At 39.3% G+C, this 22,961-nt stretch overlaps 1 protein-coding gene across 1 annotated transcript in view; it reads right to left on the bottom strand.

Annotated features, from left to right (window-relative positions):
* LOC110952854 (receptor tyrosine-protein kinase erbB-4-like) overlaps positions 1 to 22,961 on the bottom strand; it is a 338,821-nt gene that overhangs the window by 129,149 nt on the left and 186,711 nt on the right. The window contains 1 exon segment of the mRNA XM_051941926.1: positions 2,902 to 3,088. Within this exon segment, the coding sequence (XP_051797886.1) occupies positions 2,902 to 3,088 (187 nt within the window).

Raw genomic sequence — 22,961 nt, 5'->3', positions numbered from 1 at the left:
TTGTACACAGTGCAAAATTTCAACTGCATATCACAGCAACTACTAGCACAAAGCACAACCAGCTAAAGTCAAAATACATCACGTGATTCTGAAAGATGTATCGGCAGAAAAGCAAATCCATTGTAAGTGAAGTCTATAATTGTAAGTGTCATCTATCATGAGAATAACTGCAGTTCCTTGAATGACCACTTCAAGCTGGCTACACTGCCTGGCCAAAAAAAAAGTCGCCACCTGGATTTAACCAAGCAAATAGGTAAGAGCCTTCCATTGGATAATGACTAAAGTAATGACCATGTTACAGCAGGCAACAACTTATTTAACCCTAGCTGATACGGTAAGGAGCTTCTCATTTCTTAAATAACCATGCTGGAAGACATCCTGTGGTCATGGAAAGGATGTCAATCTACCTCAGAAGAGTTAAATTATTGACCTGCATCAAGCAAAGGAAACAACTAAGGAGATTTCTGAAATTACTAAAATCAAGTTAAGAACAGTCCAACACACTATTAAAATCTGGAAGGACAGTGGTGAACCATCATCTTCGAGAAACAAATGTGGACGGACATGTGGTCTGATGAGTCCAGATTTACCCTGTTTCAAAGTGATGGGCGCATCAGATTAAGATTAGAGGGGAATGAAGTAATGCACTCATCATGCCTAGCGCCTACAAGTCTGTGGTTTTTAGGGTTATGATCTGGAGTTGTTATGTTCCAAAAGAATGAGGTCAGCTGACTACTTGAATATACTGAATGACCAGGTCTTTCCATCAATGGAGTTTTTCTTCCCTGATAGCTTGGGCATGTTCCAAGATGACGATGCCAGGATTCATGGGGCTCACGTTGTGAATGAGTGGTTCGGGGAGTATGAGACATCATTTTCACACATGGATTGGCCTCCACAGAATCCAGACCCATTAATCTTTGGGATGTGCTAAAGAAGACTTTGCACAGTGGTCCAACTCTCCGATAATCAATGTAAGATCTTGGTGAAAAGTTAATGCATCTCTGGACAGAAAAAATGTTGTAACATTGCAAAAGCTTATTGAAACGATGTGTAAGTGCCATGTAAGTGCCATATTTAAAGCTAAAGGCAGTTCCACAAAATATTAGAGTGTGTGACTTTTTTTTTTTGGCTGGGCAATGTATACAACTGTCATTCCCCATAGTCCCTCTCATAAAAAAATGTTTTGGGGTGTATATCTAATTTCCCTGTTTGTGACAACTGTATGTAGATGGATTTTAATAAAATTTACTGGTTTAAATTGTATTAAGGCATAAAGTCATGTATAATTAAGAGCATATTCGCTTTGAATGACATGTGGTTGCTACCACAGAATAGTCCATGGCCCACTTCAGCTTACCTCAAGGTTCACCTCTTGCTTGTTTTTGAACTAGCAGGAAGTTACGAGGAGTCACTGAATGTCAAGATAGTGATGGTCATTACACTAAGCTTAAAAACTGCTTGTCTGGAAACCTGATTGCTAGAATTGCGAATGGTTTGTCCATGATTTTTTCTTACAGTCTGTGATTAAGACATCCACTGTTGCATATTTGAAAATCATTCAAAGAAAATAAATGATTTTTATTAAATGACCAATTGGTAAAGGATAGATTATTGGATGGAAAAATAGCATTTAGTGGCAGTACATAGATGTGTAGACATTCAGTACAGCCCCCCACCCCAAGTGCTGTCAACTTTATTTCTTGGAACACTTCGTTTTCATCCCCAACCTTTGTCCTATTTTCTATCTTCATTCTGTTTACGACCTTCCAGACAGAACACCATGAAGAAATGCTGTCAAAGAAAACAAGTGACCCTCAGACCAGGCTTCACTGCTTCTCCTCAGATTGTACATGACAGTTGTCCATCAGCCAGTACCTCTCCTGCAACATCTTGCATTTCTGTCTTGGAGCGATGCTAATGCAGGCGCCAAGACAGATGATAAAGGCAACACCTGACCAAATGAGGTGGTGGAAAAAGTGAACCTTTTAGCAGGCTGACTGCCATTACAGATTAATCTGTGAGCACCACATGCATGCTTAACACACATAATGAAGAAATTGGCTATTTTGAGAGAGCAGTGAGAGGGATTCAGTAGGAAGACAAAGAAGCAGAAGATTTCAAAGCATGTAACACTACACAGTATTTACTTGTATTATTCTGACTCGAGTTGGAAGGTCATTCTACCACTGGATAACACTAAAAATGGCAAAGATTAACCAATGCCGAGGTCACGACTCATACAGAGACGAAACTACCACAGACAAAAGCTACCCTTTACAAATGCAATCCACTCTAGCTTATGCCCTCTTACTTGACAGGAATGTAGAAAAAAGAACAGCTGTTGCATAAAACATAACATAACCACTTTCAAAAAATTACTACATGAAAGAAGCCTTTTGCATGTGTAAACAAAAATGTAATTAACAGGAAAATAGGACTTTTCATAGCCATTTGATCCTTCTGTGTAACAACACAGAAGATTAATTTGCCATTGCAGATTCGTAGCTTCAAAAGTTGACTTCCAATTTGGTGACTTAATTAAAAAGGGTCTATTAAATCTGTATATGTGGGTGTAAAAACAAGTCAAATACAGGCGTTAATAGTACTGAAAATGGCAACATGTTTTATATAGTGCTGGGAAACACAGGCTTATTCACAAAAATAAGCTATTATTCATTATGTGAGGGAGTTTAAATGGCTAAATGTTGAATTTTTTTCACAAATGATTTATTATAATTACTGTAATATATTAGATTTGGTGTTCTGAAGCGTCAAAAATGGTGTTTTAGGTCCTAGGAGAGGAAGTGGAACAAAGCAGTAAAATTGAAGAGTTTTACTGACATGTTGATAGTGCAGCACATCATTAAACATGCCACTCACTCATGTCATCATTCTAACCTGTGAGGCTGCGTAATCCCAGCTGCCTTAGGCCGTAGTAACCATCACGTCTGTAGTTGAGGAAGATGGCCAGAGCGTACCGGCCCTCGTACAGTTTGGTACCTCGGATGATCCGTAGATTTTCCAGCGGTAGGTGGTCAAACTGATTAAGTGCCACCAAGACGTAGCCAGTCACCTCTCTGATAGACTGTATGGAGGAAAGAGACAAGTGATGTAGACACATTTAATATGCAATTTAGTATCTGGTGCTGTCAAAGTTTTGTAGGAAAAAAAGATGAACGATAATAAATTTTGGAATATGAACATTGTTACACATAGTTGGACCGATTACGTGAATACCATTTCTTCAAATGCAAAAGTGTTGTTTAGAAGTCACATTTGTCACATGAAATCATTTTAGAAATTCAATTAAATTCAAACTAATCTGTTGTTCACCTCAAGAGTTACCTGCTAGTACCCATGCATTCAGAGCATTTACTGAAGTATAAATACAGCAATGCAAAAACATTTTTTATGCAAATATATATGACATAATTTGATTATTAATACTATAGGATTAGTGTAAAAGCTGCATGATAACATATCTGCAGCAGACTGAGCTACTTTGAACTATTTTACATGCAGTATTATATACAGGGAGAACAGATAAACCCAAAGGCCTGTTGGATGAGTAATGAGAGGAGAAAGACGTCTATGCTCTACATACTTTTTCTCTAATCTTTAATTTTTGGTGAGATAACAGATCATAGGAACATTCACTGAAATGAAACAATTTCAGAAGTTTAGACAAGAAAATTACTATTTGGTGGAAATGTGATCCTGACTACACACTATTCTTTGTTAGATGACAGAAGTCAAAAATATTTAATCTTTAAAATATTGAATCTTTAAGCCTGTTTTATGTTATGGCAGCTTTATCAGTAAAAGTAAAACATGTTTCTTTAAAATGTAGTGTAGTGGAGGTATAAAACAGCATAAAACAGAAATGCTTAAGTAAAGTACCTTTAAAACTACTCAGGTACTTGAGGAAATTTACTTAGCTATTATCCACCACTGTTACTCTATGTGGAAAACAGGGTTTGTTTTATCCAGCATTTGGAGAGGACGGGTGTGGCGGTGAGGGCGGTTGATGGGCCACTTCCTTCCTAACTATAACAACACCTTCACCAAAATTAATTTGCTAACCATAGCTATGGAGTTATCTAATTGGTTTTGAGGCAATGCCCAATACGGACAAGAGCAGCCCACCATTTGAGTCAGAAAACTTCAATCAAAATCTAAAACCATTGTTTTTTTGTTGAAGAGATACAAGTGAATACATTATTCATCTCCCTGAATTTCAACTTTTGTCTTCTCTATTTCAAAGTCATTTTAGCCACATCTGCCTGCCGTATTACATTCCTCTCATTTTCTATGCACGGAGCATACTATTTGCATTTTGAAATGTCAACCTCATGGAAAATTTGGACCTACAGTCCAAAATGATTAAAATGTCAGCTCAGTTGCAGACTGATTACACTTCTCCTCTGATTAGAGTCCCCCAATTCTTCTTTAGAGGCTCAGAAACCATGATACTAACATATGACATTCATAGACCTGATAATCAATGGCACCTTTAAAAGCAATATTTTGCAATTTAAATACAGTGAAGTTTTAATTGTTATTGATTGACATAATTTGATTTCATACCGGTTATGTGAAAGGGATCATATGGCAACACTGAAGGGGTGATCAAACAATAAAAAGGAGAAGAAATTGGCCTTCGTCCAAGATAACAGGTCTGGGCTGACTGCCTGAGCAAGACACACATAATACTATGAGTGTCAGTGTGCCGAGTGCCTTGCTGAAGAGCATGGGAAACCTCACTTATCTGCCTCTTTGTGCATCCATTGACCTTCTCAAAAGTCACTAAAAATCAAGCTGATTATCTCTGTGTTATGCACTTGATGAGGCAAATTAATTCAACTGTAAAGTCAGTTTAAACGATAGGCCACGGCAAGCATTTACTATTGAATATAATTTTTTATTTGAATATTTGAATATTTTTATTTGAATTTCCCAGAGAGACGTTTGTCCTCAACCCCAGGTCATGACTAAATAAATTAAGAGAAAAAAATTGGGGCTAAAAGTCAATACATCAACAGAGAGCAGTCCTAAGAAGTGATATTATTATATTTTAGCTGTCAGGTCGATCAATCAAACTACCAGCCAATTGCGTCTTCATATACACCATCTTATACACCTAGGCACTTAATCTGACTCCACCTTAGGGGTAGAATAAGTCAGGCGGTCCAAAACCCTCGATATCTCTAGCCAGACTCTTCTCCTCTGTTGTTCCCAAATGGTGGAACAAACTACCAAACTCTGTGCATTCTGCTGAGTCCCTTTCTACTTTTAAGAGACAATTGAAGACTCAATTGGCACTTAATTAGGCACTTAATCTGACTCCACCTTAGGGGTAGAATAAGTCAGGTGGTCCAAAACCCAGCACTTACTTAGCGCTGACAAAGTGAAAAAAAAAAAAAAGAAAAAAAAAAGAAGCAGTTTTTGCACTTACTACAGGTTTTTCCTTATGTCTGAATTCTTACTCGTGTTATACGTCACTTTGGACAAAACCGTCTGCAAAATGAAATTGTAGAATTGTAGAATCTTTACTAGATACTCGCACTTAGCTTGATGTGTGCATGTGTGTGTCTAAAGCTTTAAATCCCTCCTATTCCCATGCATCATTCACTGAGTAAGCTCACACACAGATACTTACAAACACACATAAAACAGCTGTTAAATTATGTGCCAACACATTTTACAGACCACTGCTGACATGCCTAATTAGAACAGTACTTTTAAAAGTGGGCGTCTTGTTCTTCTGTGTGAATGATTCCCTCTTGTACTACTCAGTTTAGTCAATTTTTCAACGTCAACACCCACATTTTTATTATTAGTTTTATTGTTTTGATCCATGGGCATCACCAAAAGGATCTAACTGAGCAATAAAATAATAGCAATATATACCCAATTTTATATAACACATTAGTTTATTACATTCTTTGACAATGGAGTCTTCTATCACTATCCTTGTGGATTCCATGCGGGCCTCCCAAGGTGTGCTTCTCCATGGCTACCTGGGCCTCCCACATCATGCCAGCATGAACCAATGGCTGTCCTGGGAAGGTAAATGAAATACCTACTACATTGTGTCCTCCACCACCTAAACAATGTACTCTTAATGCCCTGCTTTGAGGTCTGATGGACTTGACATCGGGGTGCATGTAGGCCAATGTGGGGTCTGTGTTCCAGCACGAGGAACCGATTCAGTTCAGCAACTTTGCCCTGGTTACTCTACAGCTTTATTGCCATCCTTATCTCCTATATAGCTTCAAGTTTCATCTGTACAGGTGTCAAGGCCAACCCGCAGGAGATACTAGCGCAGCAGAGCTATGTTCCCTCACCGGCTTCCTCCCATCAACCTAACAGAGCTTGCTTTTTATATCTTTTGAACTGGTTGATATTTAAGGCTTGGACATGAACAGAGAGCAGCATATATTTTAAATGTAAACACAGGTTTAAGTATGGGCTCAAAGCGAGCACTCCTTTTTATATTAATTCTCGAGAACAGTGGCTGTCTTCAACCCTGGACACGAAGGCAAGACTCGTCGTCATGCCCTGCCTAAAACCCTTGATGATCATTATGCAGCAAACACTCTTAAGGCCATCTGAATATCCAGTGACAGTGCATGAAGGGAAAAGGTTTTCAAAGCAGCGGGCAGCTATAGAGACATTCTAATGACCAGAGACAGGTCAGTAATGATGCCGATGATTGGTTGGGAGGGAGGGAGGGAGAAAATAAGTAATGTGAGGTTTGATTGGCTGCTGACCCCTAAGGGACATTAGTGGAGACTGACAGCTAGGGCACAGCCTGCAGAGTGCCTGCATTTCAGGATAATAGCAGGTAACCAAGAATTGCTTCCCTATATTGAGTACTAAGCAAACACTGCGTACCTGCCAAGTTGGCCCATTGTAACACTAACACAATAGGAAGGAAACAGACAGTGGTGGTGCTTATTAGCAAGATTACAATGTGTCAATCACCTGAAGAGAGAAAGAACAACATAATAAAAGAGCAGTAGAATCCATTTCAGCAGAGGCTTTGATTAGCATACTTATTGCAGAAAGGATTTCTATTGTGAGGTACTCCACCGCCTGTCAAAAATCCCTTGGTAAAATCATATTCTGTCATATTTTTTTGTGAAGTCTTTTTTTTAATGTTTGTTAGAGAGTTAGCAAGTTGTGCAACTCTGTGCAACTTATGACTCAGCCTGTAAAAGCACTAGGCTGTGAGGTTTGTCAATGCGGCCGCTTGGTTAGAAGTCATCCAGTTTCATCACTCTGACCCTACTGTGACCCCGTGTTTACTGCTGGGGGCTGGGGTGATTTGCAAGCTCACTCTGCTATCATTATCTCCGCCATATCCCCCAGGTGCTTGCCAGGGGCATTATGACTGGGGAACAGGGAGGCTGCTCCGCACCCCGACCCAGCTGTAGGCATGCACTCGGTTGCTGGCAGGCTCCACAGTGCTTCCACTGTGCCCCTTCTCCTTGCCAGCCTCCGGGACCCACAGGCAAAACCAAAGAAAAACTGTTTCCCTGTTGCTTAGCAACCACAGGAAAGCCTTCCGGCGGGAGCAAGGGAGAGAGGCGGCAGAAGAAAGGGAAAAAAACTGACTTAGAAAGGATTTTTTTGTTGTAATTTACCTAATTAAATTAAAGGATTACTCTGCCCTTTCTCAGTAATTTTCCTTCGCTTTGGCACTATTTAATTTCCTTCCATTGCCATAAATAGTGTTTTTTCTTTCCTGAAAGCTTTCTCAATCAATATTTATCTGCATTCTTCAGTGTTGGAGGAGGGAGGAAGCAGGGAGACGAGGAGGAGGAGGGAGGTCCAGAGGGAAGTAAACACAAGCACCTGCATTCCCCTCCTGCTGCATCAACTGCGCTCTGTTTCAGAAACACAAACACAAGAAGCTGAAGGATGTTACCCGGAGAAGCTGCCCACTGCTGACTTATGGGCGATGTGCTCAGATTTAACAAGGTGGACAGCGGGTGCACATACTGATGATTTTTTCCCACTTGTTCTTTCTCAAAAATATACTCTTAACAAGATGAGTGGGAGGGCTAATTTGTACCAACAAGGTGCATGAACCCTCGACTGACACCAGAATACTTCCTCCCTTTAATCCTGACTTTAGCTGGTGACATTAAAGTAGAAAAAGTGATTGAAGTGGCTCAAAAAGGAAGAAGGCACAATAATCCCTGCACAGGCCGGGTCATTATTTTTCATTACAACTGAATCTTTCCAATTCTAGCTCCAGTCAGAGTGTTTTTTTGTAGTGAGCCCTGAAAGAGTACACACATTTGCACAATCTGAATGCACATACAGGCCACATATATGTCAATAATACCCACCTATGCACCACAACAACAAAAACACAACAACATGAGGCATAGACAAGACACATTGGATACAGGTCAACTACACACGATGCATTGCAATTTTAATGTTTCCCCGAGTGCTTTTCTCGATCAATTGCAGGCAATTAGTAGCCTACTATGAAGAGCTCAGTCAGACAGAATCTTGTGCACTTCTGACTGGCTTGTTTACTTTCTTCTTTAGTTTTACCTCTGGGTGAAATGTGAATTTCGCATGGCGGTAAATTGTTCTTTGTGTCTCCAGGATACGTTGCATTGAGGTCAAGGCAGGCGAATCCAAAGTGCTTTATTTGCTCCACACAACATAATCATGATAGAAGGCGCCTGTGCTGTCTTGGAAACAGAAACTGCTTGATATGAGGCAGAGTTTTCTCCTCCTCCTGTAACCCCTCCAGATATGTGGAAATCTTTTCAATCTCTTATAGGACGGAGGCACAGATATTCAACTTGTACGGCACTACATACCAAATTTGGAAGGAGGCGTATTTGTACTCCTGACTTTATTGAAATGAGCTAACAATTGTTTTGGCAAAGTAAACAGTTTTATCATTTAATGAATCGAGACTTGCTTTGCTGGTCCGCACAGTCGACTGTTTCATGTCATAATTCAGCAACAATTGGTAATAAAAAGAGAGGAGACATGAATACCAAACTCACATACAAGGCTTACCATGTTAAATGAATCTCCAAAATAACTCAAATGTGACTTCACAGACACTTATTTAAATCAAAAACAAGATGTTTTAAGGCTCATCGCCTGTTTGTCTCATGAAATGTATTAATTTGACTTACTTTGTAGGAAATCTTGCCAACACTGTCATTATGAATATGAATATATAAATTGAGACTCGAGATTTTTACCTCCTCTGCCTTGTGTCTTCCTTGCAGAACATTCAGACACCAATGTCAATACAATCTAAGAGAATTCAGAAGTCAAGAAAATGTGTTTTTTTTTAAAGCCATAAAAACCTGATATACTGTCCATTACAAGGGTCTTATGTCAGAAAAAATAAATAAAATTGGCATAGATATGTTGTTTATAAGGATGATTGAAACTTTTAGTACCTTTACATTTAGACGCCAATATATATCACAGTTATAGGTACAAAAAGGACAAAACAGAACACTAGAACACTAAAACTAATTAAAGCTAAAAGCAAATTTCACATAAAAGCAAGTCTATGAAAGTGTTTTTTAAGAAGTAATTTAAAAGAAGTTACTAACTCACATATATATTGATATATATTACATGATTCCATTATTATTAGTATTAAAAATATCCATGTCTCAGCAGCATGTAGAGCGGTAGTTTGGGAACAGCGTAAAAATCCGAGCTGCCATCCAATAACAACAAACGAGCAAACAAATAAAAACTAAGCAAAAACAAAGGTCTAATCCACAAATCTGACTTTTCTCAAATCTTTGATTTTTGGTGAGTTATTGGAGCATTTGAGTATTTATTCAAATGAACTTGTGTGTGTGAAGGTTAGATAGAAAAAAATCACTGATTGGTGGAGCTGTGTAATATGACAACCACTACACACTGATTTCTATGAGACATCAGGAGCAAAAAATTGTTGGAAATCACTGGTTTAGTCCAGGCGTAAACTAACCGTGACGTCACCCGTTGGTTTCAACGCCGAGAAAATGAAGCCCGGATTTTGCTACTTCCTGGTCGCCATTTTGGATTTTTTGGAGCCAGTGACGTAAAAAGCGTCATCACACAGGCTGGACCGGAGAGCAACTCGGGGCAGGACCAGTCAATGAGACAGTCAATCAAGTATAGCCACGCCCCCTGGCTCCGCCAACTTTAACGATTTATTTAAAATTCAGTATTGATTTATTTTAAGATCGGCCACCTGATCTCTCATTTTGACCATGAAAACTAACGGGAAAAATCCTGAGCTGTAGAAAAATCAGTCTATCAAATTTTATTTTTTCCAAAAATGAATTGGGGTCTATGGAGCAAAAACTTTTTGGAGCCAACCCTAGTGGACGGCGTGATATTGCAAGTTTTTGACACTTCCAGGTGGGCTTCAATTTTGGAGCCAGATGCTACGTCCATCTTTATATATAGTCTATGGTTTAGTCTTGAACAATGTGTCGTTAAATCATCCACTGTGTAAATACCTCATCCTAAATCTATCAAAAGCTATCATATTAATGTAGAGGAGTAGAATGTACAATAGTATCCTTTGATGTGTAATTGCATAATGGAGTGGAAGTATAAAGTGTCATCAAATAGAAAAGTAAAAAAAAAAAAAAGGAGCTTAAAACTGCACTTTGCTCCCGTGACATAATTTAAGAATTAATTGAAGAACTAAATGACATGACAACTTTAAAAAATACAGTTCATTCCTCCAAGCTAAAGAGAACTGAAGCTGTTCTGGTGTTCTAATTTAATCCTGATTCACTGTTAAAACCAAAATAATTATCATAAGGTTTGGAGTTTGCTTTTGTTCAATAGTATTTAGATATTACTGTGGGGTTTTTTTCCAAGCAGGGGGTTATTTTCATCATGGGGTTAATTCTCTCTTATTTATCTCAAATTCAATCTACTCTGGTCTTTTTGTCAGAGTGTCGTTTTCATTAGGCTAAGCCGATTTGGATAGACTCTCAAAATAACATCAGTGGGGCGAAGCAGCTGGATTTTTTTTTCTTTTTATAAAAAACTAAACAATAAAACACGGATTTGCTATCTCAAAATAATGAGATATTTGTGGTGCTCATGTGTAAACAATGTTTGATGCCTTGTGATAACAATGTAATAGAGCTGTTATCTGAGGATAGCAAACACGGGCCCCGCAAAAATCACAATTTGCCATGTCGAGATAATGAGATAGTCACACATGATCACGTGAGAACACTTTGATATCGCATGATAATGAAACAATTAAATTGTAATCACCACCCAACAGGCTGGAAAATAGTACGAGTTGCTCTTAGCCTCCATAGACATGCAAATATTAGAAAGCAGGAATGAAATAAAGTTGGCACTATAGAAGAAGAAGAAGAAGAAGAAGAAGAAGGTGCAGAGAGTCAAAGTGAGGCTAAGAAGAAAAGGAGGGAAGTTTAAGTTTCGGAGGCGAGGTTTGATGAAGCATTTGCAGGCTCCCAGTGATAAGGGGGAGAGGAAGCAGAGCACAGAGGAGATATATTTTAAAGCATAATTAATAGTGCACCTGTTCCTGTCATCTGGATGAGTGAGAGTGTAAATGAGGTAGAAGGAGTGATAGAAAGAGGAAGGATTCTCTGAAGGAAGAAGGAAGGGTATGTGCAGAGGGGGAGAGGAAGGTGCACTAAAGTGGGGAAGCAGAAGAGGAAGGGGGAAAAATGCATCACGGCGGGAAAAAGTATAATGACACCATTATAAAATACAAGAGATGGGACACATATTATGGTGATTATGGCTCATTTCCATACATATAGAGCACTCTGCCAGTGAGTCAAGGAGAGTGCAGTGGCGCATGTCAGCAGCAAGACTGCCGACTCTCAACAGTTTGATCCGACTGGAGCGTCGGCGCAATCTGACTCCTCCACAAGGCAGCAAAGTCAATGGGCGGGCAGGGACCTGTTTACCAATTCGCTTCAATAAGCTCTGTGAGAGAAGTATGCACTCCTTCACCTCGTGCGACTGTTTGGCTGCTAAGTATGCTAAGAGCACTCGGGTGTGACATTCAAGATTTTGAGAAATCCTGTTGGAAAAAAAGAAGGCCTTTGAGAGGAGAGCCATTGACTTTGAAATAAATGAAAATCCAGCTGCATGAAATGTCACTGTGAAAATGACTGAGTCATTCAGGACAGGTATGTGTGCAGAGTTTAGGAGAAGGACTTGTAAGAAGCATCTCAAGTTTTGCTGATGGTACCCCTGAGGTATGATCAACAGGCTAAAAGTGCGCAGATGGAGGAGGGTGGGGCTTTTTCTCTCACTTCAGATAGAAATCACATAAAACATGGAGAGTTCTGAACCCACACACCACTTTTCATGTCGATGGTGCAGGCAGAGATGCTTGCAATCCCCTCCCTTTAAGGCATTTTAGCTTCTCTACCAGCACATTAGGGAAAAGGAAAGTCAATTTCTTGCTCAGCTCAATCAAAAGACTTTAATTGGATGAGCTTTCTGAGTATCTACTCTCACACAATGTCTTGAATCAAGTTACTGTGAGCAAACACCAGCAAGAAAGTCAGGAGGAGGCCCAGTTAAAATCTGAAAAAAAAAAGGCTGAACAAACTATGATTTGTTTTTATTCTAAGCTGCTAAGGAGTTCACTCATCTTCAAGTATTTTTATTTGTGATTTTCTTCATTTAGGCGGTGAGAGAAAACTGGCGGGATAGGGAGGAAATTAATTTGAAACTGCAATTTCCTCAAGCGATTAAAAATGTACACTTAATTTAAAAATATTGATTTATAAATAAAATAAAGTCTATAAAAATGTGTTAAACAGTTTTTTTTTTCAACACTGGATCACATTCTACTCAAGGTGCCAGTAAAAGTCAAGTTTTTTAGAGTTAGATACCCACATGGACGTGTCTCAGTTTCTGCCAGCTAGTGTTGACAATGACTTTGGAATGACACAGTGGTGTGTGCATGTGCGTGTATGTGTCTGTGCGTGTGCGTGTGCGTGTGTGTGTGTGTGTGTGTGTGTGTGTGTGTGTGTTGACACTAGGGGGGTGCCTCCAGCAGCAGCTGTGCTACTGGCTTTCGGCACTGATATTTATTGTCTGAGACAGCCCGACAATCTCATATAGCGCTGCTTCATGAGCGGCGTCCATGAGGCGTCTGTGTTGTCAAGACACATTTACAGTAAAGACCCTGACTCTGAAATTAAAATTACCAAAGGGTAAGGTTTGCAGCACATTAACAGGCAAAGCTAAAACAGTAACAGTGCACTACAGTATCTGATCTTTAAGCCGCAGTGAAAACACTAATACATAACTCATGAGGTGAGGCTGTTGTAGAAACCCAGCAACAGTCGCACGGCGTATCGCATTATGCTGTAGCCTTTGGGGACCCTACATAATGCAGTTATGTGACAAAGCTAGTGCACGTCAGCCACAGGCTGGCTTCAGCTCGCTTGACAGTGGCCATGGAGAGAAAAAAAAAGTGAGAAGCATGTTATCTCCTATAGTACCTAGCTCCTCTATCTCATATTTAAAGCCCTCATTATTCATGGTCATCTCAGATCAGTACAGAGTTTTTGAGAGCTAGCAGGGCCTCACAGGGGAGGGGTCATTCTGCTGTGTGGGGGGTCCACCGAGTCCAGGGAGAAGAGAAGGAGGGGAGAACTGAATGGCCTTTGAGGCCCAATGTCAGCTCACTCCTCTGGTGAAGAAAAGGTGCTTAATGGCCCTTCCAAGTGATTGATGATTGGGCCCGGTGAAGAGGTAGGATGCGGCCATAGGTAGACAATGCGTAACTTGACTTGGATAATCAATTTATGTCAATGGAGAAGAAGACAGAATGCAGGAATTCACAGTGTGGAAGGAGGTGAATGTATGGAAACAAAATAGCAGTTACAGTTAATGATTGTGTTAGGAGAGGCCAGGGAGGACATAAATCACACCTCCTCTCACACAGGGTCCCATAAACTCGCATTCAACTACTCATACATATGATATTTTCTCACACTCTCATACACTAGTCCTCACCCAGTTATACTTGCGCTGTATTTTGACTCTTACAAGGCACTGTAAATGTAGCAAAGGGTACAATAAAAATATATTTAAAGTTTTCATATGCAAGATTTTGAATAGTAATATAGCAGCAAACAAGTATCCACTATGTAATGATATAGTGAAGCAATGGTGTCTTTAGCAGAAAATGAAATGTGTTGAAATTTTCGTGTCTGCATTCTATGTTTTGGCAGTTGGTCTGAGTGACAGAAACGAAAGGCCGAGCCTATTCAGATTTGAATGTTTTATAGAGCACCTATTATTAAAATTAAATAAAAGTACATTTTATTTCTATAGCTCTGGCTATCTAGTGTATACTGCACGACAATATAGCATTCACTAGGTTGATTGCTGAGATCTGGGAATGCACTAACATTTGTACGCATTATTCTTTAGACAGAAAAAGAGAGAAAGGATGATTGTTTTCACTGCACCAAACAAGAACAAGAGAAGCAATAATGCACACTCGACTCTTCTTCTTTCTTCCTAATGAAAAGCAAACTGTACAATTCGGAAGCTGCAATTACATTCAGGCCAGGTAACCAAGCAGCTGTGGAACTGATTACAACCATGTCAGATTTGATCTGTCTTGTCTCTTTATAAAATGTGCATGCAAGAGTGTGTGTGTATTGGCTAGGGGTGGTATTTCTCTGCTATTTTGTCTCAGTGGAAAATTATTTCAGGGGCATCATCAGCTTATGGAGCATGCCGTGTTTAAGCACTAAACTGCATTATTACTGCGGAATGAAAGTGTCCTAATCGGATATGGATGTTGAGGTTTGAGACAACACTTAGTGTGTGCATGAGTACATATATATGCACAAATGTGTGCATTTTACTGGTGCTTCTGGGCATTCCAATGTGCATGTGCATTTCCAGGGTGTAGGTTGGCATAATATACCAATCTTACTATAAAAATAAATCAGAGATAAAGCATTCATGGGCTGTACAGTGGCTAGCATTAGTGGTTAGCATTGTCACCTTGTAGCTAGAAGATCTCCGGATCGCGTCCCCACATTCCTTGTGCATGGAATTTGCATGTTCTCCCTGCACACGCGTTGGCCTTCTCTGGATACTCCAGTTTCCTCCTACAGTCCAATCGGTAACTCTAAATTGTCCGTAGGTGTGAATGCGAGTGTGCTTGTTTGTCTGTTTGTCATGGTGTCCCTTGCCTTTGCCCTAAGACTCCGACGCTATTGAGGATTAAGCGGTGTAAAGATAATGGATGGATGGATAAAACATGCATGACAGATGCCAGTATTTCTCCGTTCAATAAATTGTATATATCATCCTGTTAAAAATGTGGCTTCAGCGTTCTCGCAGGTGTATTTTTTTCTTGAGCAAAAGATTTTCTTTCACTGTAGGACACTGAGGCCTATTCATTTTTTGCTCATTCATACATTCATCTAAGACTCAGTCTCACAAATTCAGTCATGTGGTTGGATACCTGTTATATGACTCACTCTTTTGTACTGTATTTTCTAGCAGCTGTGCATGATGTGCACTTCTTTATGCATTGCTTCAAAAGACTAGCATCACCAGAGAGCAAGTTATTCATTTTGCCTGACAAGTGACCTGGTATGTTTATGGGAAAAGTCAGTTCTTTGTCAGAAGTGAAGGTAGAGGGACAGTGTTAAGGTACACATTGTACTTGGACTCCACAAATATTCAGTCCACTTCCACTGAAACTAATAAGATAATTTTGGACACTAATGACCACATATGTGCATTGTTTGGCCAACGGAAAAACCGGTGCATTGTGTTTGGAGATAAAATGAATCTATCTCAATACTAGTCCCATGACTAGAGCTAATGGTATGAGCTGCATCCTTTTCAAAAAGATGTTTGGGAAATAAGTGAGATGACAGCATTTGTGTTACATTTGGGCACTGCTAGCTGCTGGTAGCAACTTCATATTTAGTGTGCAATTCTAAAAGTAGTGTTGATGTTTTCGTCTGACTCTCAGCAACAGAGTCCTCTTCGACTCATTGTTCTAGTATGGTATTATACTGGTGTGATGCTGGCTTCTGCAGACCTACCTGTCTGGTGCCAGTTGCGGACAGTGTCAAAAATATGTGCAACAGATGGAAAAGTGAGCTATTTTTGTTCAGGTTGTGTGCCCTTGTTGGTGGCAAAAACAAAAGTCGATGCACATATGCATTTTTCGCCCTTTGGGTTAGAGCCAACCTTTCACCCAATCAAAATTTAACCTACACATAGTGTCAGTGGTGAGGGGGTGACATGCTGTTGGCTAACTGTAGCAGATGAATTTCCATAATCCTAAACTCTGCTTACCCACAGAGTTATTCAAATGACACCAATATGAACCCAAAAATCCATGTTGAAGACTGGTCATACGACCTCTAGAAGTGGCTTTCTGACTTGGCTCTGTGTTTGACATTTTTACTGACTAGCCTCAGAGCTTGTCAGATTGTTTGTCGCTTCACAGTCATTTCAGAATCAATAAAGCAGCTATATATATATCTATACAACAGCAGCAAAATATACTACATGCACTATTATTTGCTCCAGGAAAAGCAGCTGCAATATTGAATGAACTCTTGCAAAATGTGGTGCAGCGCAAGGAATAACCTAAAGTCACAATTTATGCAAGGTAGCATGTGAAGGTAGATACCTTACTCTTGGTCCAAAAACCTTTTAAGGTGAATATCTGTATAGATGCTTGAGTCAAAAAACATATTTTTTCCTAGCACATAGGGCTGCTGCGGCTTTAGTTGCAATCCCAGCCGGACCAAGAGTGGAAAAATTGGAAAAAAAATCATGCCAAAAATAAAACTGCACAAAATTGGAAACATATCTGAAAAATTATGTTTTGTTAGGTTTGGCATCAAACAAAAAAAAAAGCACAATGGCTTAATCCAAAGAATGAAATGCATAGAATAACTCACCATGCAACATGGGAAAAACTCCTGAGGCATAAATTGAGGAGTATTGGAGACAATTCTGTGCTATCTACATACATATGTCAAGATACAGAATATATACCATACATTGAGATTCTAATAAACGGCTTGGATTTGACATTAGCTCCAATGGAATTAAAGTCATGTAAGGGAGAATGTGAAGGAATAAACAGAAATAAATACTCCAGCCAGCTTGGTTGGTGTGTTTTTCTGTTCTGACTAACTGTGTGTGGTGTCAGAAGCTTGGAGTGCATCTGTGTCAATGCAACCAAGCAATTATTTTTGCTGCTTTTGTCTCATCACGTACATTACATGGTTTTGCTGAGCTGACATAATTATCGACAAGCTCTAATCAGTTTCTGTGTTGATGTTTGATGGGAATTTCATTATTTCTGTAGCCTGGTGGAACTGATGTTGGGGCTGGGTTTGTCGAGCTGGACCAATGATAGGTGGCATGAGCAGTGATGGGGTGACGACTAGAACTCGCTGGCAAGCCGTGAAAAGAAAGTCGTCTGAATTTGGCGGCACTAATGTCATCAAAGAGAGCAAACAGAATCTGGCGGGCTGTAGATCCTGGCATGGAAGCATGCGATGGACTGATTCCAACTCAGTTCTACCTTGTTAATGTGGAGAAGTGTGGATGAGCCACTTTTGTAAGATACATGTCTGTGTGTGTTTTTTTAAGTTGTTTAGTTACTTGCTTTTTATGGAATACTGTGTATTTGTTTTGGCTTGTCTGCAGGTCTATTGTAAACTCTGACTGCTTGGATTGGGAGGAGAATTTGGCTCGGGTATCTGTCATAGCTGATGGGTTTAACTAATATTTTCTCTCGGATTGCTTTAAGGAGATTGCTTGTATGAAGATTCATATTATTTGTTTTGTGTGCAGCAAGTGAGACGTTGCCTTGTTTTTTTTGTGTGATTTCCCATTTGTGTTCCCTTATTTTGAGTTTTGGTTTGTTTGGCTGAAACCATTATACATTAGTAGCTGAGCTCTGATTAACCCTCTGAACCCGAAGTAGTTTCTCTGTGTTTTTATTCTCCAGTCATATTTTTCAGCACCTCCATGCAAACAGCACAACCATAACTTCAAATCAAAGCATCTTTTTCATTTTGACAATTTTGTTGTCTTTAAATTAACACATGACGCTAAAACTGCAAGTCTTAAAGTCAATTTTGATGTACTGGTTGCACGATTTTGACAGGAACACATTAAGCTATCGTACCACTGTCAGCTACCACATTTATAATTGATCTAGTTTTAAATGTCATTATTCATTATTATTCATTTTTCAAATGTTGATTTTCCTGCAATATATTGTACATTATATAAATCTATGCATATTATAGTACAATACTGGTATAACCGCTCAGCTAACCAATATATAGTTCAAGCTCTAATTTGAATATCTAGATTGAACTTCTTCTTCTCCATGAAGCTATTTTCCCTAAACTCAATTGTCCAAAGCAGAAACCTTGTAATCTGAGAGGCTGCTGTCAGTTGACTACAACAAGAGTTCGGCTGTGGATAACATTTCAAAACTCACAAGTTTCTTGTGCTCTACATAAAAATATAAGGACTTCTAGTGACTCTTGATCAAGGCTGAATGTGAATGAATATCAGTCCTGGTTAATAATTCATATTACTACTAGCTGTGACACCACAGAATAAAGGGGAGAAAACACTAAAGAATGCCAACAAAGCCACAGTCCTACTGAAATTTTTAACAGAACCATGCAAATTTAAATTCACGGCCTAAAAGTGACAAACAGTCTGTGATACAGTAGCCGTTTCATATTTTGATGATTTACCAGACTTCATCACCCGAAAAAAAAATAAAATTATGCCACGTCTGTAAACTGTTTACACATCAGACTTGACTTTGATGCTGTGTTTAAAGATCAACTCTATCATCAGCTTATAGACAGACATTGTTCTGGTTTTACAGGCTCAATTTTTTTTGATTCAGATTCACAGCACCAATGTACTTATTCAATTTGCAGTTTTTCGTCCTCTGATAGTTTGTAAGTCCTCACAACATCAGGACTGGGAGTGAGCAGCTCAATCACTGCAAAGTAACAGACTTTTACAAACTTACCACAACACAAAGACATACACACTAAGACGCCATGAGTCACACACTGATATACGCACAGACACACACAGATACATGCTCACATTCTCACATACACGGTGTAAATGTCACCGAAGAACGCAATCTGTTCCTTCCACTCAGCAGCAGCACCAGCAGCATGATGCAGGGCCTATTTTCCCCAACACCAGCTGAAAGAGGTAGATATTAAACAAGGCATTGGAAGAAACAATTTAAACACAGCCACAAATTAGTCTGTGAGTAAGGTGCATTTTCAATATAAAAAGTGGGACCAGGACGACGGATTGGTGTCACAAACATGATGCATACTTCTCCGTCTCGTCAGTGGGAATTGGGAGAAACCAAACCCCAAAAGCTACAGTACATGTCACCAAGTTGTGGGAGAAAACTGAGGGGCAGTATGGTGGGGTCTGTCCCAGTGCCAAACCTTTTGAGGCGTTAGTGCTTGAGTACATGCGTCACCTGTTCTGAAGGCAAATGAATGAAGAATACCAACATCCTAAACATGAAACCCACAATTAAGGCCCAGTAATCCCAACATTAATAATTACCACAAAAAAGTGGTATTTAGACCAAAATGAATTCCACAATTTGTCACATTCTACTGCAGCTTAGTTGGTTTCCATCGGAGCACAGTGATGTTAAAATAATCTGTTTTGTGACATTTTGTACGGCAATCAAATACAAGACTTTCATATTGATTATGATGAGTGAAAACAGTGCATGATAAATCACATTTAGGCATCTTTAAATACAACCCTGTTTCTGAAAAGGTTTTGTAAAATGTAAATATAAAGAGAACGCAATGATTTGCTAATTATTTAACTGAAAATACTGAAACTGAGGAAATGCTTTGTGCTTTGAAAAAATATCTTATTTTGAATTTTATGTTAAAAAGTTGGACATGGGCATGTTTACCATTGTATTGCATTACCCTTTCCTTTACCAGCACTATGTAAGTGTGAGGAACTGAAGAGACCAGTTGCTGTAGCTGTGAAAGATAAACTGTTAGCCATTTTTGCATGATGCAGGATCTAAGCTGCTTAACAATCTTGTTTTTTGTTTTTTTCTGTTTCATAACGTGGCAAGTGTTTTCCAAGAGCAATTTTCACGACAGAGCCACAGTGTCACATACGTGCAAAATGCAGCTGGCACTGTCTTGCTGAAATAAGAGAATCAATCACTGAAGAATACCTTATCTGGATGGCAGTACGTCGTCCAAAACATGTACACAAATCATTCGGCATTAATGATCCTTTCACAAATTAGCAGTTTTCCAATTCTATGTGGACTAGTGCACCTCTTTAGAATCCCAGATGCTGACTTGAACTGTTAACAAGCTGGATGCTCTCTCTCCTCTTTAGCCCCTGAGCCACGGTGCACATCATTTCAAAAAGAATTGCAAATTTTGATATGTTTCGATGCAGACTGGTTTATTAATTTACCTGAGCCCATCCTAAATCAGCTCAGGGAAGGACGATGCTTGACCTTGTTTATGCCTTTTTCTTTGCATGGCAAAGTCTTAACTTGTGTTTGTAGTTTGCAGAGATGGACTACGCTCACTGAAAGTGTTTGCAGAAGAGTTCCAAGGCCCATGCAGTAATTTCCTTTGCAGAAAGAATCTTAATGCAGTGCCACCTCCATGCCTGAAGATCACAGCCATTCAGTATTGGTTTCTAGCCTTGACCATTTTGTATTCGCAGAATTTTTATTGATAATAGGTAGAGTAGATGAATCCTAATGTTTTATTTGCTTGTTTTTTTGCAATTTTAATTTGAGGGCTGTTGTTATTTGTAGACATTGTCTTTCTAAGAACACTCTTCATCTTTACTGTCAAATGACTCATCTTCTCTGGAATGCTCTTTTATACGGACTCATGTTATGGGCATGATTCCAATGAACCACATTAGTTATGAGATGTTCTATTAGGTGGTTTTTTCTTCCTCTTTTTGGTCTTGAATATGTTTTTCAGTCTTTTGCTGCTTTTGAGGCTCCTGCTGGCATTTAATTTAAAATAAGTAGGATTTTTTTTAAACAAGCTTTCTCAGTTTCAGCATTACTTAAATTGTCTCTGTAGCATCTGCGGTGCTAATTTTTATGCTAGCAAAAGGTGAAGACAGAGATGTTCCTATTTGGGGAATGCTCTCTGATTTTTTTCCGTCTTTGTTCCCATACTGTAAAGTTGTTTTGGACTTCACCCTCATCTTGTGCCCCAAGCACAACCTAAAGAATGTTAAAAAGCTGAGACTATTAAACATGCATAATGTTTTGAACTAACATAATATGGAACTTCATGTGCAAACACACCAGTTAAATCAACAATGGAACTCTGCAGAATTGAGGAAGTTCAGCTTCTGTTGGGTACATAGCGTGGAATATGCAATTGAAAAATCTTATAAGTCATTGTGAGTCACACAGTCTTTGGGAAATGCCATAAAAATGCACCGTGCATGCATAATATATCCTGCGGCAATGGTACGCTGCCTTCTAAAAGGCATATGATATCAGAGCATGATTACACAAGCACAGCCAAACACAAAAATGTTCTTCAGTCTTGTGGACTGTTCTCATAATGTAACTATTCATATGTTCGCAGCTAAGATCTGAGGATTTCAGAAAGTTCATGGGAAGTTGTGGGAGACGAGACTGGGACAAGAAAACCTCCATTATTTATCTGTGTGTTGCAGTGAGGCGCGGTTCGTGGCCTTGCTTTACTCTTTTCTGCGTATGTGAGATTGTTAGTGGAACTGTGCTCGATCTATGCTACCCAACTTTGAGATACCCCAAGAGGAAACCAGTGTATTTAGAGGACACTGACTGTATTCCTATTGTTTACACTAATCTATACGGATACTTTGGCAATGAAGGAAAAGCCATTTACAATCACTGTGCTGTATAAACTTGATTTCCAGACTTCCAGATTTTTCAGACCAACTCCTACAGTGGAGATCCGGTGATGCTGTTATGCTTTGGAGGGTATTTTGCTGGAATTGTTTGGTTCCACTGGTCCACTTAGAAGAAAAAGGCACTCCAAACCGATGCAAAGGTGTTCTAAGCAATCACACCAGGGATTTGGATAGCTGTGGTTTTGATTACAGTGAAATCTACATATTTTCCCTTAGTATGTTGAATAAATAATAAAAACAAACAAAAGCTAAATAAATGAATTTTCACAGCCTCTGTGCAGCCTTGTTTGTGCATTGTGTGCACACAGCTATAAGGTACAGCCCATATCCCATTTACTTTTCTGATAAGTACATTACTGCACAATTCATAAATGTTCAGACAAGCTTTGTCTTTTATTTTTTAATTAGTTATTTGTGATGTTTTGTATGCTAGTGTACGCAACACAATTGCAAAGTTTTTGGTATTTGGCCCAGATAAGACAGATTCATTGTTTCTGCATCTCTGTGCACTGATGATGCAGACTTTAAAATGGACAGCCAGATGCACATGCAGATCTTTTCATAGCAGAGAGGGTACATGTTCCTGCTATGCAGACACTTGCATAGCTCTTCACATAGCCTATGTGAAGAGCTATGAGTTATTCTGTGTCCTATGTGACATAGGACACAGGATAACACACAGGCCAGGCTGGCTGTGGATTTCTCCTTTTTTATAGAATATAGCAGACAGTCCCAGAATGATCTGTGGCTCAAGTGATTATTCCTGATGTGTATTGAGCACGGCGACAGGACAAAGCACAGGACTTCTGGAGAACTGTGAACCTCTGATTCTGCTTGGACAGTGTCAATGGAAATACTGTTCAAATCAAAGCATCAACTGGCCTTAATACACTGTATAGACGTAGAGGCTGCTCTTTGGAGCATTTAAGTAGCACGCCATAGTACTGCCTTCCTTT

The sequence above is a fragment of the Acanthochromis polyacanthus genome, chromosome 22, assembly GCF_021347895.1.
Source record: "Acanthochromis polyacanthus isolate Apoly-LR-REF ecotype Palm Island chromosome 22, KAUST_Apoly_ChrSc, whole genome shotgun sequence".
Classification (NCBI taxonomy): Eukaryota; Metazoa; Chordata; class Actinopteri; family Pomacentridae; genus Acanthochromis; species Acanthochromis polyacanthus.
Note: the sequence above shows the minus strand (reverse complement) of the source record. Positions and strands in the feature narration are given on the sequence as shown.